We start from the raw sequence: 19,715 nt of genomic DNA on the forward strand, positions 1-19,715 counted from the left end.
CAAATTTTCCTCTGGCCCTTCTTATAATTGCCTCCTTTCCTTAATGGCCAAGGGGCTGAACAAAAATTCTTTATATTTATTCAGTGTACAGCTGTTGTCTAAGAAGCCTGGTTTCCCATTGTGTTCATGCTGGAAATTGCTGTAGATGTGCTGTGCCATCCTCTGATCCACCTGCAGCGACAACAACTAGATGTAGAGTCTGATAGCATCTGACTCTCAGAAGAGCCTCTCTCTATGATTTATATAGCGGTGGATTGGATGAACAGTATTCATTTAAAACTGAAGAACCCACACTTCATTTCCTGCAACCAATTTTATATGATTTATGGTTGAAAGTTATAATTCATGAACATTGCATTTATAATTGAATGAATATTTTGTAAATGAATCGGGATACTTCTTGTTTTCCTCTTAGGGAAATAAAATCATTATAATTGGTACCGTGTTCCAGACACTCTTCCCTGTGGGGAGGGGAATACACACACACACACACACACACACACACACACACATATACATACATACATTTAATCATCAAACAGCCATATGCTAATAGGATTATCATACCCATTTTACTCATCAACATTGTGGAACAGTGACTTGAAATGACTTGTTTAACGTCACAAGGTTGGTAGGTCTTAGAAAAATTTGTGCCCAGGCCCTCTGGCTCCAGAAAGTGCTCTCAAATGCTGTTTCCCTTTTCCATCACTTTGTTAAACATTCTCTTAAGAGGCAGAGCTATATAAGTTTAATTTAAAATAAAGTTTCACCATACCTGCCTGGTTTCTTAAGTCATCTCATCCTTCTATTTGAAGTCTTTTTCAGTAACGCTTAACCTTTATTTTGTTCCAAATTTAACCAAAGTTAAAGATTTTGTGAATTTTGTTTTTATTTCTAGACCATGTGACATTTTTTTCTTGTAAGCAGGACATTCCATTTTGAAGCCAGATGTGGTTGACTTATTGGAGCAAGGAAAAGAGCCCTGGATGATTTTGAGGGAAGAAACACGAAGACAGCACACAGGTGAGGACGGCCAGGAAGGCGGAGGGGAGCCGTGGGGGCGGGTAGCAGCCTGTGTGGTAAGGCAGCGGAGCTACATTCCTGTGTTGTTTGTAAAGCCCTCCCCCAAGGCACCAAGACTTGTGGCACATGACCTTGTGACCTGGGGAGGAAATAAAAATCTCAACATGAGCTGGAAAGGAAACTTCAACTTTATTCCATTTACCAGTCACCTTATTTCTGTTATATTTCAAACCCGTTTTCATTGATGAGGAATCTCATTTTTCATTGGTGCAGTATTTTACCTATATTTTGGACTCAACTGCTGTCCAGCTCCTCTTTTGCGTACACACACAGAGACATTATGCAATGACATTGAACAAGACGTACAAGGTTCCTGCTGTCATGGAATTTACATTGTACTAGAGTGAGGAGATATAACAATAAACAGATAAAAATGGATAAATAACATTATGCAGTGGAATGAGCTGTACTAGAAAGTAAGCAGAGATTGGGCCATTTTAGATAAGGTGGTTGGGGATGACTTTTCTAAGGTGGTAATACTTGAGAAGAGACATGATATAAGGGCCCAGGCCATCTGTCTGGGAATAATATCCCAAGAGGAATGAACAGCTTGGAAGGCTCTAGATAATGGGGGTGAAGCGGGAAAGGGAGGGGAGACTGGATGGAGGGGGCTGGAGAGAGCTTTGTGAGTTTGAGGAGCATCTTTGTAGACCCGACTAGAGGTCCTCAGGACAGAGTATCAAGAAGTGAGGTCACACTGTTAGGAGGAGTCAGATCATACGAGATTTTGTTGGATTTGAATTGTTAGGAATAGTAAATATTAGAATCAATTATGTAAACTGTTTTTTTAATTTTTAACTTTTAAACCATTTTTTAAAATACTAGAAAAACACAGAGAACAACAAATGTCTGAGCTTAATGAGTTATATAGAGAAAACACCCATGTTACTACACCCAGGTCAGGAGATAAAACTTTTTTTAGAAATATCTTCAGAGTCACAGAAAGGTTGTAATAATAATACAAAAGATTCTTGTATGCCTTTCAGCCAATCTTTCCAAATGAGGAGACAAGCTTTTCTAGTCAACCCTGAAGTCCTCCACATATCTCCACTCAGTCACAATCTTCCCCCTCCTGCCAAGTCTAACCACTGTTCTGGTTTTTTTTTTTTTTTGAGGAAGATTAGCCCTGAGCTGAAGATTAGCCTTGAGCTAACATCTGCTGCCAGTCCTCCTCTTTTTTTTTTGCTGAGGAAGACTGGCCCTGAGCTAACATCCGTGCCCATCTTCCCCCACTTTACATGTGGGATGCCTACCACAGCCTGGCTTGCCAAGCGGTGCCAGGTCTGCACCCGGGATCCAAACTGGCGAATGCCAGGCCACTGAAGCAGAACATGTGCACTTAACCACTGCGCCACTGGGCTGGCCCCTCACTGTTCTGATTTTTTTTTTTTTTAGATTTTTTTTTTCCTTTTTCTCCCCAAAGCCCCCCGGTACATAGTTATATATTCTTCGTTGTGGGTCCTTCTAGTTGTAGCATGTGGGATGCCGCCTCAGCGTGGTTTGATGAGCAGTGCCATGTCCGCGCCCAGGATTTGAACCAACAAAACACTGGGCCGCCTGCAGCAGAGCGCACGAACTTAACCACTCGGCCATGGGGCCAGCCCCTCACTGTTCTGATGTTAATGGGAATAAGTTCCTTCCTTTTCTTCCTCCCTCCAATTTCTTTATATTCTTTTAAGTCTTCTTTAATCTCTAAGTTTTCCTTCATCTCCTTTTTTTTGTTCCTAACCATGTACTTGCTGAAGAAAATATCTTCCGATGTGTATTTTGCTGATGCCATCCTGGGATTTACTTAAACTTGTTCTGTGACCTCTCTGTGTTGCAGGAGAGGAAGACAATTCCTCTACCCTCTAGGCCCTTCTGGCTGGTCTATGAATTAAATTGACATGAGACAGAATAACAGGAGAAAAATCAGATAAAGCTTTATAACATGTATACATGGGAGAAACCCAGGAAAGCTGAGTAGCTCGGGGTTGCCACCCTAAATACCATCTTCAGCTAAAGACAAAGGAGGATGTTGGGGGTGGGGGGAGTCAGTTATAGGAGATTACCAGAAAAAGCACAGTAAACAAGAGTAAAGTGATTATGCAGATTTAAGTCCTTGCCTGCCACATTGATGAGTTTGTAGCAATAAGGTCATCCCCCCCTTCTTCCTGATACAGAGAGGGAGACACCTTTACAGATGGAGATTTCTCTTAGAAATGTAAATATCTCTTACAAAGGGTAATTTCTACTTGGTTTTCAGAGCTTCTCCCCTGTCTGCAGTTTCTTAAAAGTAACCAGCCCAAAATAATCCTCATGCCAGAGACACATCTTGAGGAGGCACATTCTGCTCCCCTACAGTATCCTCTAAATAAGTAATGGGATCAAGAAGCTTAATTGATTTAGATGGATTTTTATTTTTTGGCAATACCGCTTCCCGGGTGGTGTTGTGTCCATAATATGTTGGCGTTATCAAATGCGTGCTCCCCACATATCAGAGAACTGAGCTCATTGCTTGCTACGTTAAAGGAGGACACCGCCTCTGAAGCACTTTGGTAGCGTCTCAGAGCGGGAGAGGCAAGGCTGCATCCTATTGACAGCTGCAAGTTCAGTTTAAGGCCAGTCTTTCAGTGTGGAGACTTGATTAGGGTTGGGTGAAGATCAAGATAGAACAGTGGAAAATTAGTGGAAATCACTAGATGAGAATCCTGAGGCTTGGGATTCAAAGAATCCTAGAGCACAAACTGTTGATGTTTTCTATCGAAGAGCTGGATCCTACAGGAACTTGCTGTGATGAAGACAGTGGATAGTTACATGACAGTAGAGACAGGAAGGTCCATGTGGGGACTGGTAGTTCCGGTTCTCTGTGACCAGGCTGAGTGGGGAAGACGATGGTTTAGGTTCTTAGCATATACTGTCTACTTGTCTCCCTTTTTGTAATTTTAGCAAGCATTGATGTTCAGTGCCTAGATGTGTTAATTTGTTAAGACATTCCAAAATAATCATGTTTTAATTCTAACATTCATTTTCACTTATTAGTTAGAAATTTTCTATAACCAATTTTTACATCATCTACTGCTTGGTAACCTACTGATATAGTTTGTATAATAAAGGTTAAATAAATGCTTGATTCTTTCCCTTTATTTGTCTTTTCCACAGTTAAACAGTTGTTACCTTAGCATTCCTTCCCAGGTGACCAGAGAGTTATTTTATTGTCATTATAAATTTATGAGTTTATGCATGTTAATTTGTATTTTAGCCCATTGCACTTATTAGCCTTTTTATTCCTCAAATTTTTGCATCCCAGGTCACTGGGCCTCATAATGTTGCCTCTCGAGTCCTTCAGATCCCTCTTAGTCTTGAGTAACTTGTTTATGTCTGTTATGACAAGATGTTCTGGGGTTGTCTTGTACATTTCCTGTCCCAAGCTTTTAATCAGCCATGTCTGAGAACTTTTGATTTCATTTAGCGGGAAATGGTATTCTGTGACCATAAACTGCACATTAGAGGTGCCTATGTTTTCTGGTTTGGAGATTATTTCTAGGCTTTTTACTGGATAAAGATAGGAAAGATAGATAGATAGATTTAAAACAGATACATATGTGTGTGTTTTCATATTTAAATAAAAATAAAATACCTGATGAGTTCACCTGTCAACTTCCTAGCTGGTTTTAGAACTAAACAGTGTTTAATTGAACTTTTCTTGGCCAAATTTAGGACTAAATGGTGTTTAATTGAACTTTTCTATCTTTGATCTGTATCTCTTTTGTTTAGCATCAATTCTCCAAGACTCTGCTGGTGATAAACTTAAAATATCACACACTCCTTAATTTCCTTTATCCTTTATGACACACAAAACATTCTCAGGATGTTAATAACTTTACTTACATTACTACCAACACGATTACTGAAAACAGTTGTTTTTTAATATGCCCAAACTCCTCTAATTTACAGTTTTACTGTAATTATATTTTAAAATATAAAGCCACGCATAGTATGCTCTCTCCCTTACAACCCTTACTTATTCTTAATCTAATGCAGTCATGCGCCACGTAATGGCGTTTCGTTCAACAACTGTCCACATATACGACGGTACCATGTATATAGCACCGTAGAGCCCAGCTGAGTGGTAGGCTGTACCCCCTAGGTTTGTGTGAGTGCACCCTATGATGTTTGCACATCGTCAGAATCACCTAACGATGCATTTCTCAGAACGTGTTCCCGTTGCTGAGTGGCACAGGACTGTGTATATTTTTAAGTCCATAATTGTTACTATATTTAATGCTCAAGCACCCGTGGCCTCGCTGCACTGATTCCTGCCCATGAGAGTTCACACGGTCTTCCAGGAGCTCTCTTTTCCACAGGTCCAGAGCTTCAGTGCTAGATGAGACCCACATCAGGCAAGTGTGGGAGCTCTCATGTCTTAAGAAGTTAGCTGCTCCACACATGGCTAAGATGTCTGATGTAAGGATTCTCCAGGCAGAGCCTCCACAGTCTTCCAAAGGACATGCCCCTTAAAGAAATGCTGTCTCCAGAGAAACTCAAAATATGGTGTTCTCTCAGTCTGGCCAGGAGCAATTCAGCAATTGGGTCCATTTTGCCATCGATAATGAGATTTACTAGCATAGTTGACACATTCTGGTTTCTCTGTTTTTAGGGAAGCAGAATTAGACAGTTAACCCAAGACCAGATCCTCATGCAGAATGGACAAGTGTTTTGTTAACCTTTTGCCCAAATCACCCAAGAGATTTCGCAATGCTATAAGAATATTTTCCTGGGGCTGGCCTGGTGGTGTGCTGGTTAAGTCCACACACTCCACTTTAGCAGCCTGGGGTTTGTGGGTTTGGATCCCGGGTGTGGACCTATGCACCACTCACCAAGCCATGCTGTGGTGGCATCCCACATACAAAAAAAATAAAGAAACATTGGCACAGATGTTAGCTCAGGGACAGTCTTCCTCAAGCAAAAAGAAGAAGATTGGCAACAGATGTTGACTCAGGGCCACTCTTCCTCACCAAAAAAATATATATTATCCAATATATAGTCCACCTTCAAATTTATCCCAATTATCCTAAAAATGTCTTTTTAGATATTTTTAAATCTCAGATAAAATCAAGGGACATCTATCATATTTAATTGTCATGTCTCTTTAGCATCCTTTAATTCAAAATATTTCTCCCACCTTGTTTTTCATGAAATTGACATTTTTAGAGTCCAGACCTCTCCATTTTTTCAGAATATATTATAGTTTGCAATATATCTCTTCCTTATCAATAGAATCAAACTAAATATACATGGAAAAATTACTACTAGCAGATGTTATATTCTTCCTATTGTATCTCATTAGGAGACAAATAGTAGCAGTTTCACTGGCAGTGCTCATACAGTAACTTGGTTGAATGGGAGTTTGTGCCCTGGGTAATGCTAATATGATATAACTTGTTTTAGGTGCTTTCCATGAATAGATCACTTTCTCTTTTATTAACAAGCCATCTGTGGTGTGAGACTGTGAACGTTGTGTTCCCTAACAAACCTTCACCTAGTGGTGGCTGAATCAGTTAAAATGATGGTGATTTTTCTGATTGTATCATTCCTTCTACATTCATTTACTAACATTCTTCTCTAATGAAGAACCCCCCTTGTCTTTTTAAATTATGATGGACTCTCAAATTTATTCAATGTGTTTTTTAATATTTTTAATTTCAAAATAATTTTAGATTTCCAGAAGAGTTACAAGGATAGTACAGAGAGTAAGGGAATACCCTTCATCCAGCTTCCCCAATTATTAATATCTTCTGTAATATTTTTAATTTCAAAATAATTTTAGATTTCCAGAAGAGTTACAAGGATAGTACAGAGAGTAAGGGAATACCCTTCATCCAGCTTCCCCAATTATTAATATCTTCTGTAACTGTAGCACATATCACAACTAAGAAATGAACATTTGTACAATCTGTTGATATTATTTAATGATAGACTTTATTCAGATTTTACCAATTTCCCACAAATGCCTTTTTTCTGTTCTCAGACCAAAGCCAGAAGGCCATTTTGTATTAGTCATTATGTTTCTCCCATCTTTTCTAATCTATGGCAGTTTCATGGACTTTCTCATCTTTCATCTCCTTGATACTTTTTAAGAGTACAGTTATTATGTAGATTATTCCTTAGTTTGGGTTGGACTGATGCTTCCTCAAAGGTAAACTGAGATTGTTTATTTTGGTAACAGTCCCACAGAAGGGATGGTATGCCCTTCTCAGTGCTGTATATCGGAGGGTCCGTGACATAGACGCGTGTTATTGCTGGCGCTGTTAACCTTGACCATTTGGTTAACGTACTGTCTGCCAGGTTTCTGCACTTAAAGTGAGTATTTTTCCCTTTATAATTGATGTATATCTTGAGGGAGATACTTTGACTTGATGGGCTGTCATGATGTGCTCATGTAAATACACAGGGAGAGTTCTTGTATGTTCAAATTGTTTGCTTTTGTACTCGAGTGATAGTTTGGCTGGATATAAAATTCTTAATTCATCTTACTTTTCTTGAGAACTTCATACCTAGTGCTGCATTATTTTCTGAGTTTAAACAGCACTAAGTGTACATCTAATGCCCACTATATATTCCCTCCGTTTGAAATGACTTGATCGTTTTGCCTGGCAACCAAAAGTTTGTGGGTTTTTTTTGGGTTTTTTGGGGTTATAATAACTCTAATAGCATGTGTTTCTGAATTGACCATTCTGAGTTAGTTTTCCTTGGGACACGTTGTGGCCTTTCGGTATGTGATTCACCTGTTGATAATCTCAGGAAGTTTTTCTTGAGTGATGTCTTAAAATGTTAATTCTCTCCAGTTATTTTTCTTTTGACTTTGGATACCATAATTTTACATATACTTTATTTCTTTTGCATATCTTCCATAGCTGCTGATTTTTCTTTTTCAATATTTACTGTGAGATATAACAAATAGTTTCGCATGTACAAATGTACACCAGTAGGCAAGTATCACCCAGGTCAAGAAATTGAATACTGCCATTGCTCTAGGATTTATATGTACATTGCTGATCACAAACTGTCTCTTTACTGAAAGGTTACCATATTCTGATATTTTTGATAATCATTTCATTTCTTTATAGTTTTTAGCATTTACATATGTGTCTCAAACTACATGGTGTTTTTAATTTAGGAAGTTTGTTATTGGACTCATTCTCTACATTATCTATAATGCTTTCTTCTTTCCCTAAACATTGTGCTTTAAGATTCACCTGTGTTGGGGCTGGCACAGTGGCATAGAGGTTAAATTCATGCGTTCCACTTTGGCAGCCCAGGGTTCACAGGTTCGGATCCCAGGCAGGGACCTGCACGCTGCTCATCAAGCTATGCTGTTGCAGCATCCCACATACAAAATAGAGGAAGGTTGGCACAGATGTTAGCTCAGCAACAATTTTCTTCACCAGAAAAAAAAAGATTCATCTATGTTTTTGTATATAGTTCTAGATGATTCATTTTTTTGACATTGATGTTTAGTATTACTTTTTTATGACTATGCAACAGTATACTTTCTACTATTATTTATCGACGTGCATTCATTGCAGTTTTGGTTATTATGAACGATGCTATTATTAACATTCTTGTAAATAAATTCTGTTGCAAATATCTGTTTTTCTCTTCTCTGGTGAAATTACTGATTACATCAACTCCTATAGATGGTTTTGAATTGTTTTCCAGAGAAATTGTAACAATTTGCACTCCCAAAAGCACTGTTTGAGAGTTTTCATAACTCCACATCCGTGTCAACTTGCCAGACTTTCTGATTTGCTAATCTTATAGGCAGGCACATGGTGCATTAGTGGTTTTTTCCTTTAGCTCTTCTTTCCATTTGAAATTCACTTAAAAAAATGAAATAATTTTAGACTTATGGAAAAGTTGCAAAGATTGTACAGAAAATTCCTCTATGCCCTACATCTAGCTTTCTTTAATGTTAGCATCTCAGTATCAGTTATTAACATTGAAACAGTACTGTTCATTAATCTACAGGCTTTATTGAAATTTCACTGTATTCCTCACTAATGCCCTTTTCCTGGTCAAAGGTCCAGTCTGGGATCTCACCTTGCATATTTGTCTTTCCAATATGTGGCAGTTCCTCAGTCTTTTTTGTTTCTTTTAATTTTTAATGACCTCACCACCTTTGAAGAGGACTGGTCAATTATTTTGTAAAGTGTCCCAAAATTGGACTTTGTCTGATTTTTTCACATAATGAGACTGGAGTTCTGCATTTTGGGAAAGATTATTGTAGATGGAGGGGGCCCTCTGAGTGCATCGTGTCAGGTTCTGTGCTGTCGGTACTGGTGACGCTAACTCCGATCACTTGGTTGAGGTGGGGTTTCTTAAGTTTCTCCACTGTAAAGTTACTATTTTTTTTCTTTTTATTAAGATTATGATAGTTTACAACCTTGTGAAATTTCAGTTGTACATTATTGGTAGTCATGTTGTAGGTACACCACTTCACCCTTTGTGCCCTCCCCCCCACCCTCCCTTTCCCCTGGTAACCACCAATCAGTTCTCTTTGTCCATATGTTAACTTCTACCTATGAGTGGAGTCATACCGAGGTCGTCTTTCTCTGTCTGGCTTATTTCACTTAACATAATACCCTGGATGATTTTATCCTTTTTATGGCTGAGTAGTATTCCATTGTATATAGATACCATATCTTCTTTATCCAATCATCAGTTAATGGGCACTTAGGTTGCTTCCACGTCTTGGCTATTGTAAATAATGCTGCAATGAACATAGGGGTGCATGGGACTTTTGGAATCGCTGATTTCAAGTTCTTTGGATAGATACCCAGTAGTGGGATGGCTGGGTCACAAGGTATTTCTATTTTTAACTTTTTGAGAAATCTCCATACTGTTTTCCATAGTGGCTGCACCAGTTTGCATTCCCACCAACAGTATATGAGGGTTCCTTTTTCTCCACAACCTCTCCAACATTTGTCACTTTTTGTTTTGGATATTTTTACCATTCTAACAGGTGTAAAGTGATGTCTTTAAAGTTACTATTTTTACCTTTGTAATTGATAAGTATCTTGTGACTTTGAGACTACATATCTCCTGTTTGGCATCATGCTTTCGGCTACTCTTAGCATCTAATATTGGTTCTTATCTGTCACACTTATTATTGTGGTGTTTGGTAATGGTGATTTTTCTATTTCCATCCTTCCTTTTACAATCAGTTATTAATTAGAATTCTACCATAAGCTAGAGGTGTTATCTTCTCTGTTTGTTTACTTACTCAATTATTTACTTATATTAATATGGACTCGTGGATATTTATTTTATCCTGTGGGTTATCATCCAGTGTATCATTTACTTTGTTGCTCAAATTGTCTCAGCTGTGGGTATTCAACAGGGTTGCCTTTTGTGTCCTTTTGACATGTACCCATCATTCTTTGAGGATTTCCTTCCTTTCAGGCTCCAGGTTCATCTTTTATTTTCCCTGCTTCCAGCCCTGAAATCAACCAGCTTTCCAAGGAGCTATGGTTCCTTTGATTGGAGGATGATTGTAGAAACCAAGATCTGGGTATAGGTGAGCTCAGTGCTCCTGGGGTATCATACAGCTGCATTGATGTACATGTGTGTGCAGGTATTTTATACATGTTAAAAACCATGAAGTCAGGGGCCGGCCCAGTGGCCCAGCAGTTGAGTTCACATGTTCTGCTTCGGTGGCCCAGGGTTCGCAGGTTCGGATCCCGGGTGTGGATGTGGCACTGCTTGTCAAGCCATGCTGTGGTAGGCATCCCACATATAAAGGAGGAAGCTCAGGGCCAGTCTTCCTCAGCAAAAAGAGGAGGGTTGGCAGCAGATGTTAGCTCAGGGCTAATCTTCCTCAAAAAAAAAAAAAAACAAACAAACCATGAAGTCATACTGTTACTTCTGATTCTAACCTAACTCTACAGGGTTCAATTTAGCCTTTCCTCTCCTAATTTGTGCTTTCTCTGACAGTGAAAGACCTCCCTACCTTTCTCACACCTCTTGTTACTTACTTACTTATTTGGTCAATCCTATGAAATGCATGAAATTGTTTCATAATTTCCACCCACTTTTTCTGTGAGAAGCAAATTTATTATCCAGAGTATAATATTTCTACAGTTCTCTTTGCCTTTAGCATTAGTGTCCGGTCAAAACAGTGTGTTATAAAATTGTTTAGTTCTTTTCCCCCCTTCAGTTTGATTATAGTCTTCATTTTTGGTAGAATTAGCTTCATTGATTCTTTTAGGAACTCCCTCTCCCCTACATCCTGTTTGACATTTAATTATTTATTTCTGGAATATGTGACATATTATCCTGGTTCTAGGAGTGAGATCCATACAGAAAAGAATTCTCAGTGAAGTGTTGCTCCCTTTCTCACTTTTAATACCTTATTCCCATTCCTTCCACCCCATTCCCGCTCAGTCCTTCTAGGTAAGTGGTCTCATCCGTTTCTGGTTTATTCCTCCTGATTTAGTTTACACAAACAGATACTTATATACCCCATTCTTACATGTACTTCAGCGTGTCTTAGATCCTGAGTTGCACTTGGGTGTTTTCACTGAATAGTTTATCCTGGAAATTAATTCAGACAGTTCAGAGATCTTCCTCATTGTTTTTATGACTGCTTAGTACTCCTGTGTGTGCCTGGACCATAGTTTATTCAGTGACTCTCCTATGTATGGGCTTTTAGGTTGTTTTCAGTGTTTTGTACTTATAAATAACGTAACAATGAATAGCCTTGTCCATAGGTATTTTTCTGTTGTTGGAAGTATAGCTTCAGGGTTGATTCCTAGAAGTGTGCTTGCTGGTTCAAAAGGTAATTGCATGTGATTTCTGGATGATACTGCCAAAGGCCCCCTCCAGCAGGGTTGCGCCAGTTTGCATTTCTGCTAGCCGTGTATGAGTGTGTCCCGGTAGCTGTGAATATACATATTGCTCGGATCTTGGAGAATTCCCCTTCTCCAATAAAAAGCTCAACAGAATATGTTGTCATATCTTTTAATTTTCACCAATCTGATAGGTGAGAAATGGTATCTCACTGTTTTAATTTGCATTTTTTCTGAATGAGAGTGAATATTTTTTCATATGTTTAAGAGCCATTTCTCTATATTGTGTGAATTGCTGGGTTTGTTTCTTTCTCCTATTTTTCTATCTGGTTTTTTATCCCTTGTCCCTCAATTTTTAACAGTGGTTTGTTTTTATTTTTGTTTTTGTTTTTTTTGAGGAAGATTAGCCCTAAGCTCACATCTGCCACCAATCCTCCTCTTTTTGCTGAGGAAGACTGGCCCTGAGCTAACATCCATGCCCATCTTCCTCTAATTTTTTTTTGAGGAAGATTAGCCCTGAGCTAACTACTGCCAATCTTCCTCTTTTTGCTGAGGAAGACTGGCCCTGAGCTAACATCCATGCCCATCTTCCTCTATTTTATATGTGGGACGCCTACAAGAGCATGGCTTTTGCCAAGCGGTGCCATGTCTGCACCCGGGATCCAAACCAACGAACCCTGGGCCGCTGAGAAGCAGAACATGCAAACTTAACTGCTGTGCCACCGGCCAGACCCCAGTGTTTTTATGTATTAGCCCTTTGTCTGAAATATATGTTGCAGATATTTTTTCCTAGTTTCTCAGTTGTTTTTTGACTTTGGTTACGGCAGTTTATTCTTTTTTTTAGGGTAGTCAAATTCGTCAATCTTATCTCTGAATTTTGTATCATGGTTAGAAATTATCGCAAGGTTAAAGATAAATAGACTTATTTTCTTCTATTACTTGTATGGTTTCGTTTTTTACGTTTAACTCCCTAATCCATTTGGGAAACCACTGTGTAATCCAAGGTCACAAAAATTTACTACTATGTTTTCTTCTCCAACGTTGCTAGATTTAGCTCTTAAATTTAGGTCTTTGATCCATTTTGAGTTAATTTTCATACGTGGTGTAAGGTGTAGATTCTTTTGCAAATGAATATCCACTTATCCCAGCACTATTGCTAAAAAGACTCCACTGAATTTTGTTGGTACCCTTTTTGATAACGAATTGACCATAAATTTGAGGTTTTATTTCTGGACTTTGAGTTCTATCCTTTGGATCCATATATCTGTCTTTATGCTAGTACCCTACTGTCTTGATTTACTGTACTGTAGTAAGCCTTGAACTAAGTTTTGAAATCAGGAAGTACAAGTACTGTTACTTTGTCCTTTTTTCAAGATTATTTTGGCTGTTTGGAGTCTCCTGCATTTCCATATGATCACCTTGTCATTTTATGCAAAAAAGGCAGTTGACATTTTGATTTTGATTGTGTTGCATCTTTAGATCATTTTGTGGAGCACTGTCATCTTAATATTATTTAGGTATTTAATTTCTTTCAACAATGTCTTTCAAATTGTCAGTGGGTAGATTTCATGCTTCTTTTGTTAAATTTATTCCTACATATTTTATTCTTTTTGATACTACTGCAAATGGAATTTATTTCTTAATTTTGCTTTTGGATTGATAACTCTTGATTTTAGTAAGTTGATTTTACATCCTGGTGTACTATCATATCACCTGCAGATAGCCATAGTTTTATTTCTTTTTTACCTCTTTTTCTACCTGTATTTGATTTATCATGTCTAATTGAATTGGCTGATATCTTTAGTACAGTCTCGAATAGTTGCAGAGATAGTGGGCAACCTTGATTTGTTTTTGATCTTGGCAGAAATGCCTGTAGTGCCTCCCCACGTAATAAGATGCTAGCTTTAGACCTAAGGAGTGTGTGTGTGTCTGTGTGTGTGTGTGTGTGTGTGTGTGTGTTATGTTATGGAAGCATCCCTCAGCTCCTATTTGCTTGATTTCTTCTTTGCTAATCTTTTACATATTCTCCATTGATATTCATAAGGTTTTTGGTCCATAATTTCTTTTAATGTCTCTTATCAGGTTGAGATGTCAATATTGTATTTTTTCATAAAAATTATAAAACATTTGGGAGGTTTTCCTTCATTTTCAATGCCCTGGAACAATTTGTAGAGCATTAGCACTACAGCTGAACGCAATCATGGCCTTCTGCTACTTGTCTCCCAACGTTTCCTCCAAAAAGAATGTTGAACAAAGGAATCACAGAGTAGTGAATCTAGACAAAATCCACATCCTTAGCATAACTTAAAGGCGAGATACCAAAAGTTCCCGACAACTGTAAGAAAAAGACGAAAGTTTAAAATCCCAGGGCACACTCTCCCAGTGAAGGCTGCTCTCCTTGCTGTTTATTGATGAAATTAGTGAGTATCAAAAGAACACTGCAGGGAAAATGACCTGTATCTAGTTTCACCGTTTGGTAAGATTTTGCCGTATCCACTTTATTTTTCTCTGTACCATATCTACTGAGCTCTTTGAAAGTATGTCTTGGACATCATGACTCAACCCCTAATCATTCAGTAAGCATCTCTTAAGAATAATTATATTTCCACAAATAAAGGTGTGTTTTTAAAAGTTTATGTAGATATTTTTCTCACAGAGAAGATTCTGTTCTACATAATTGCTAAAATTTTTCTCAGGAATCATGCTTTCTCCATTTACTGACATAATTGTATGGTTTTTTTCTCCGTTGTTCTGTTACTGCATATGTTGAATTCTGTTTATTGACTGACCCTGCATTCTGGAATCCAGTTTGGTCATGTGTGTTGATATGTTATCCCTTTTCAATATTTTTAGATTTGAATTTTTAGTATTTTCTTTAGGTTTCATGAATGAGATTTGCCTGTAATATTCCTTTTTTTCCTCTAAGGTTGGATATAAAAGTTTTATTAGCTTCATGAATGTGTTGAGGAAGATATACCCTCCCTGCTCTGGGAATGTTTGAAGAAATATGCCAGAAAAACCATCTGGGCCTTGAGTTTCCCTTGTAGATTTTTTTTAACTTATTCAAATTATGTAATGCTTATAGAAGTTCTGAAGTTTTCTCTGTGTTGATTTTGTAGAAGCTATTCTTTTAGACATTTATGCGTTTCATCCAGGTTATTTACATAATGTTTTTTTTCATGATGTTATTTTACTGCATTTGTGAGGTGTGAAGGGCCTATAAGTCAGGTCCCTTTTAGCATTCCTGCATTGAATATTGTCGGATTCTCTTTTTTATCAATTTTGAGAGAATTACATTAGTAACATTGGTTTAAAATAAAATATTTGGCATGTGGATCTTCTGTGGTATTTGTGGACTTTATTTTGTAAAATTGTTGGACTTTTTCCTTTCTGATTTTTGTTTATTTTGTTGCTCTTTTCCTGGCTTCTTGTGATGAATGTTTAGATGGTTAATTTTTAAGTTTCCTTCTATACTCATAGGTATTTACGTCTATAAGTTTTTTTCTACTTCTTTAACTGCATTAAATATAAATGGATGCAAGCATATTATAATTCAATTCAAGATAATTTCCAAATGGAAATTTAGAAAAGACTGCCTTAGGTCAAGGTGTGCTTTTACCTTCCTTCTCCCAGCTTCTTATTTTTGAAAATTATCAAGCCAAACAAGAATATTAAAAATATATATGTGGTTAATTACCCTTCACATAGATTTAATTTTGGTTATTAACATTTTGCCTTACTTTTTCTTTCTATATATGCACCTTTCTTCTTGGCCCACTTGATGGTAAGTAGCAATTACTATTAAATTTCACCTCTCAAATACTTCTATGTTCATCTCCTGAGAATAAAGACATTCTCCTACATAGCCACAATATTATTATCATAGTAATTCCGTCTTATCATCTAATTTAGAGTCCATATTTAAATTTTTGCACTTTTTCTAAAAATGCCATTTATGAAATGTGTTCCCAGTGTCCATTCTAGAGTCATACATTGCATTTGGGTGTTAGGCTTTTTGTCTTAGTGTCATCCTAACACTTTTTTCCCTTTTAGTTTGGTTTTTTTAAGTGTCCAGTTCAATTTTCTTGCAGAATGTCTGCTTTCTAGGTTTGATGTTTCCCCGTATGATTAGAATAAGGTTAAACATTTTTGCCAATAATACTATGGAGGTGATGTGTAATTATCTTTTTTTTAACAAGCTATTTCAGAATGATTTTACTTTACAGAAAGTTACTTAGTGCAGAGTTCCTGTGTACACCTCTTCTATTCTACCATTGTGAACATCTTACATCATTCAAATACATTTGTCAAAACTCAGAAACTGATATCGGTATTAACTAAACTCTAGACTCTATTTACGTTTCACCAGTTTTTCCATCAATAGCATTTTTCGGTTCCAGGATCCATCCAATCCAGGGTGCCACATTGCATTTATTTGTCATGTCTCCCAGTCTCTTCTGGTCTGTGGCAGACTTTAAGTCTTTCCTTGTCTTTCATGACTTTAACTGTGTCAAGAGACTCTGCCAAGTATCCTGTAGGATATCCCCTCATCTGGGTCTGTTGTTTTTCTCATGATTAGATTGGAAATGTGGGTTTTTAGAAAGATGAGGTGAAATGTCCTTTTCATCACATCATATTGGGATTGAAATCACATCAGATTTCTCCTCGCTAAAGTTCCTGGTTTTCCTTTTCCAGACTTTATTCTTTAGAAGCAGCTCACTAAGTGTAGCTCACCCTAAGGGCGGGGGTGCAGCATTGGGATTTAAGTCCTACCTTTTATAAGATAGAAAATCTCTATATATTATCTGGAATTCTTGTATAAGAAAGAATTGTCTCTTTCCCACTTATTTATTTCAGTGTGGATTCGTGTATATTTATTTTACACTTTGAGTTATAATCAAAAGTTACATTATTTGTTCTGCTTTGGACATTGGTAGCTCTATTTAGGTTGGTTCCTGTGTCCGTTTAATATCCCCATCCTTTTGTTTTTTGAGGGTTTCTTTCCTGGTACTACTTTCAGACTCATCCTGACTTTTCCCTTCCCTGTCCCAGAATCAGCCATTTCCGCTAGGAGCCCTGGGTCCTTTTATTGGCGAATGGCATTTGGAAACCAAGGTCTGGGTGCTGGGCATACTCATGGCTACGGGCATGTCGTTGCTTCTGTGCCCTCTTAGCGACCTCTCTAGGTAATAAATGTATGCATACTCACCATGTATACTCACATATATTTTTAACTGTTTTATTATCTGTCCATCTGTATCTATCAACCTAAACATGAGTTCATACTGATGCTCCAACCGCCATGCAGTACTGCAGGGTGCATGCTAGCCTTCCTGTCTGGTTCGTCTGCAGCTTCTTTCTCTGACAGTGGGGAAACTAGCTCTCACCGTCCATCATCCGTTTATGTATTTGTTCAGCCCCAGGCACAGGGAACACAGTTTCAGAACTGTTGGCTTGTACCCCCAAGAGAAGCAAATTTACTAACTCGAGTAGTGTTTATGTGCACTTTCTTTTGCCTTATAATTTTCAGTCAAAACATCATTTTCCAAAGTTTGTAATTATTATATCACAGGGCACAGTTTGTTTGGTATATTTATCAACTAGAAGCACTGTTTAATTTCCAAATATATGCCGATTGTCTGGTTGTCTTTGTAATATTGATTTCTAGCATAACATTTTTTGTGATCAGATGACAGACACACTCTGCATGATTCTGATCCTTTGAAATAGGTTGAGACTTGTTTTATAGTTCAGTTTATGGTCTATTTTTATAAGTAATTTGTGACTGAAAAGGAACGGAATTCTGCAGTATTTGGCTTATGTCTATGAAGTTCTAGATCCTTATTAATTAAATGTTCCACTCACACTTGAGATTTTGTCTATATTTGGTATATTTATTTCATGCCATGTTAATAGATAAATACAGAATTAATAACCCTTTGAAGAAATCCTCCATGTGCATTGTAGAAAGTTAGAAAATAGTGACAGGTAAAAATTTTTTCAAAATATTAAAATCTTATATTCCTGCCACTTTAAAACACCTTAGTGGATGTACACACAAACATCCATCCACGTTTTTCTTTTTACCAAAGTGACACCACATTCTTACTGTTTTATATGACTGTCCTTGTCAGTGATTTTTCTATTTTATATTTCTATTATATTTTGATTTTATTATATCTTCAAAACCCAAATTCTATGCATATTACCCCATTTGTCCCAATTTGATTTGTTCAATTCAGTATCCCAGTGCAAGACTATGCACTCCGTCTGGTTATTGTACCACTGAAATCTCCCTTAAACTAACACAGTCCCTTTATTTATGACACTGACATTTTGAAGAGACAAGTTCACTTATGTTGCAAAATTTGCCATCTTATGGTATAATTTAGCTTATTCTTTTCCCTTTGTATTTTTGTAAATTGGAAATTATTTTCAGTCTTGAGGGAGTCACATTAAACACCTGTGGCTAAAATACACTGTAGGCAACCGGTTATGTGTACTTTATGAAAGATACAGCATATATTAGATCACACCATTAGTTTTGGAACGCTAAGTTCAATTAAAGTAACAGTCTGCTTCCTCCGCTGTTCGGTTCTGCTTCTCCTGTCGCATGGAATGGAAGTCCCTCTGATGTTGCTTCGGCATCGTGGCGGCAGGCAGTGCTGTAGCAATTGCTCTGCTTGTGGTTGTAGCGACACTGTTTATGCTTATCTTGATAAGATTGGGAATTTCAAGGTTGTTTTTTAAAAAAATTCTCTCATGATTTCTACAGTTTTTTATTGACATGATCAACAGGCTCTTTGGTTACTTTGAAATATAAATTGATTGGGATGGGCGGGAAAATGTGTTTGACTCTGTGCTGATGATAATGATAAAGTTTTTAGCAATGCATTATTTAACGAAAAAAACGCAAAATGGTTTCTGTTCTCTAAAAACTCATTATTTTATCTGTCTTTCATTTACTTAATATGTTTAATCCAAAATAATCAGTTTTTTCCCTCTCTTTTTCACAGTATTGGCCATACATAGCTTATTACTCAGATACATATGTTTTTTAACAAAGCCATAAATCTTTTAAATTTTCCCCACTTTTTTGGCCCAAGATTTGTGAGGACTATCTTGGATCCTCCCTGCCCCATTCTTGGAATTGAACATTTCTGTAAGGATTTTCTGAGCCGTCATAGTGGCACAGATTTAGAGGAGACAGTATAAATGATCAGGGTGCTTATTGCTACTAGCCTTTTCGATATTTTTTCTATTCTATGGAAGTTGATCTGTTTAAGATTTTTGTCTTTTGTAGGGTTAGTTTTGATCAGTTATTTTCCTATATTTTGTCTTTCACTTTTATAATTTATTAATTTTTTGTTTGTTCTCCCCTTTTCTTGATTAGTTTAGCTGGTGTATCATCGCACATTGGTTTTTTTTTAGGTCCTTTTTTTTTTTTATTTATATATTGTTTCTGTTCTTTTCCCAAACCATTGGATTCTGGTTTTTATCCGTATTCTGTCTTTTTTCCTTTAGCTCACTTTGATGGTTTTTCTAAATTTTTTAGTAAATTGTTTATTTAATTTGTGTTGAGGTAGCAACTTTTCCCTGACCATTGTAGCTGGAAGTTGTACCTTCTAAAATGTAGTATTTTCATTTTTTACATGTCTATATTTCTCTCATTTTAATGTTTATTTCCTTAGTGTAATAAAGATTCAGACTCTGGATTTTTTGGGGGTTTTTTTATTTTTTAAGATTTTATTTTTCCTTTTTCTCCCCAAAGTCCCCCGGTACATAGTTGTGTATTCTTAGTTG

General features: G+C 37.2%; 1 protein-coding gene across 10 annotated transcripts in view; it reads left to right on the top strand.

Moving 5' to 3' along the window:
• LOC103552481 (zinc finger protein 573) overlaps nt 1-19,715 on the top strand; it is a 56,878-nt gene that overhangs the window by 27,076 nt on the left and 10,087 nt on the right. For 9 of the 10 annotated variants that reach the window (XM_070557645.1, XM_070557647.1, XM_008522500.2 and 6 more), the window contains one exon: nt 928-1,023. In XM_070557645.1, coding sequence (XP_070413746.1) covers nt 928-1,023 — 96 coding nt within the window. Of the gene's footprint in view, nt 1-927; nt 1,024-16,960; nt 17,099-19,715 lie in introns of those variants that run through there. The other variant, XM_070557651.1, reaches the window with a different exon arrangement.

This window comes from Equus przewalskii, chromosome 9 (assembly GCF_037783145.1).
Source record: "Equus przewalskii isolate Varuska chromosome 9, EquPr2, whole genome shotgun sequence".
Classification (NCBI taxonomy): Eukaryota; Metazoa; Chordata; class Mammalia; order Perissodactyla; family Equidae; genus Equus; species Equus przewalskii.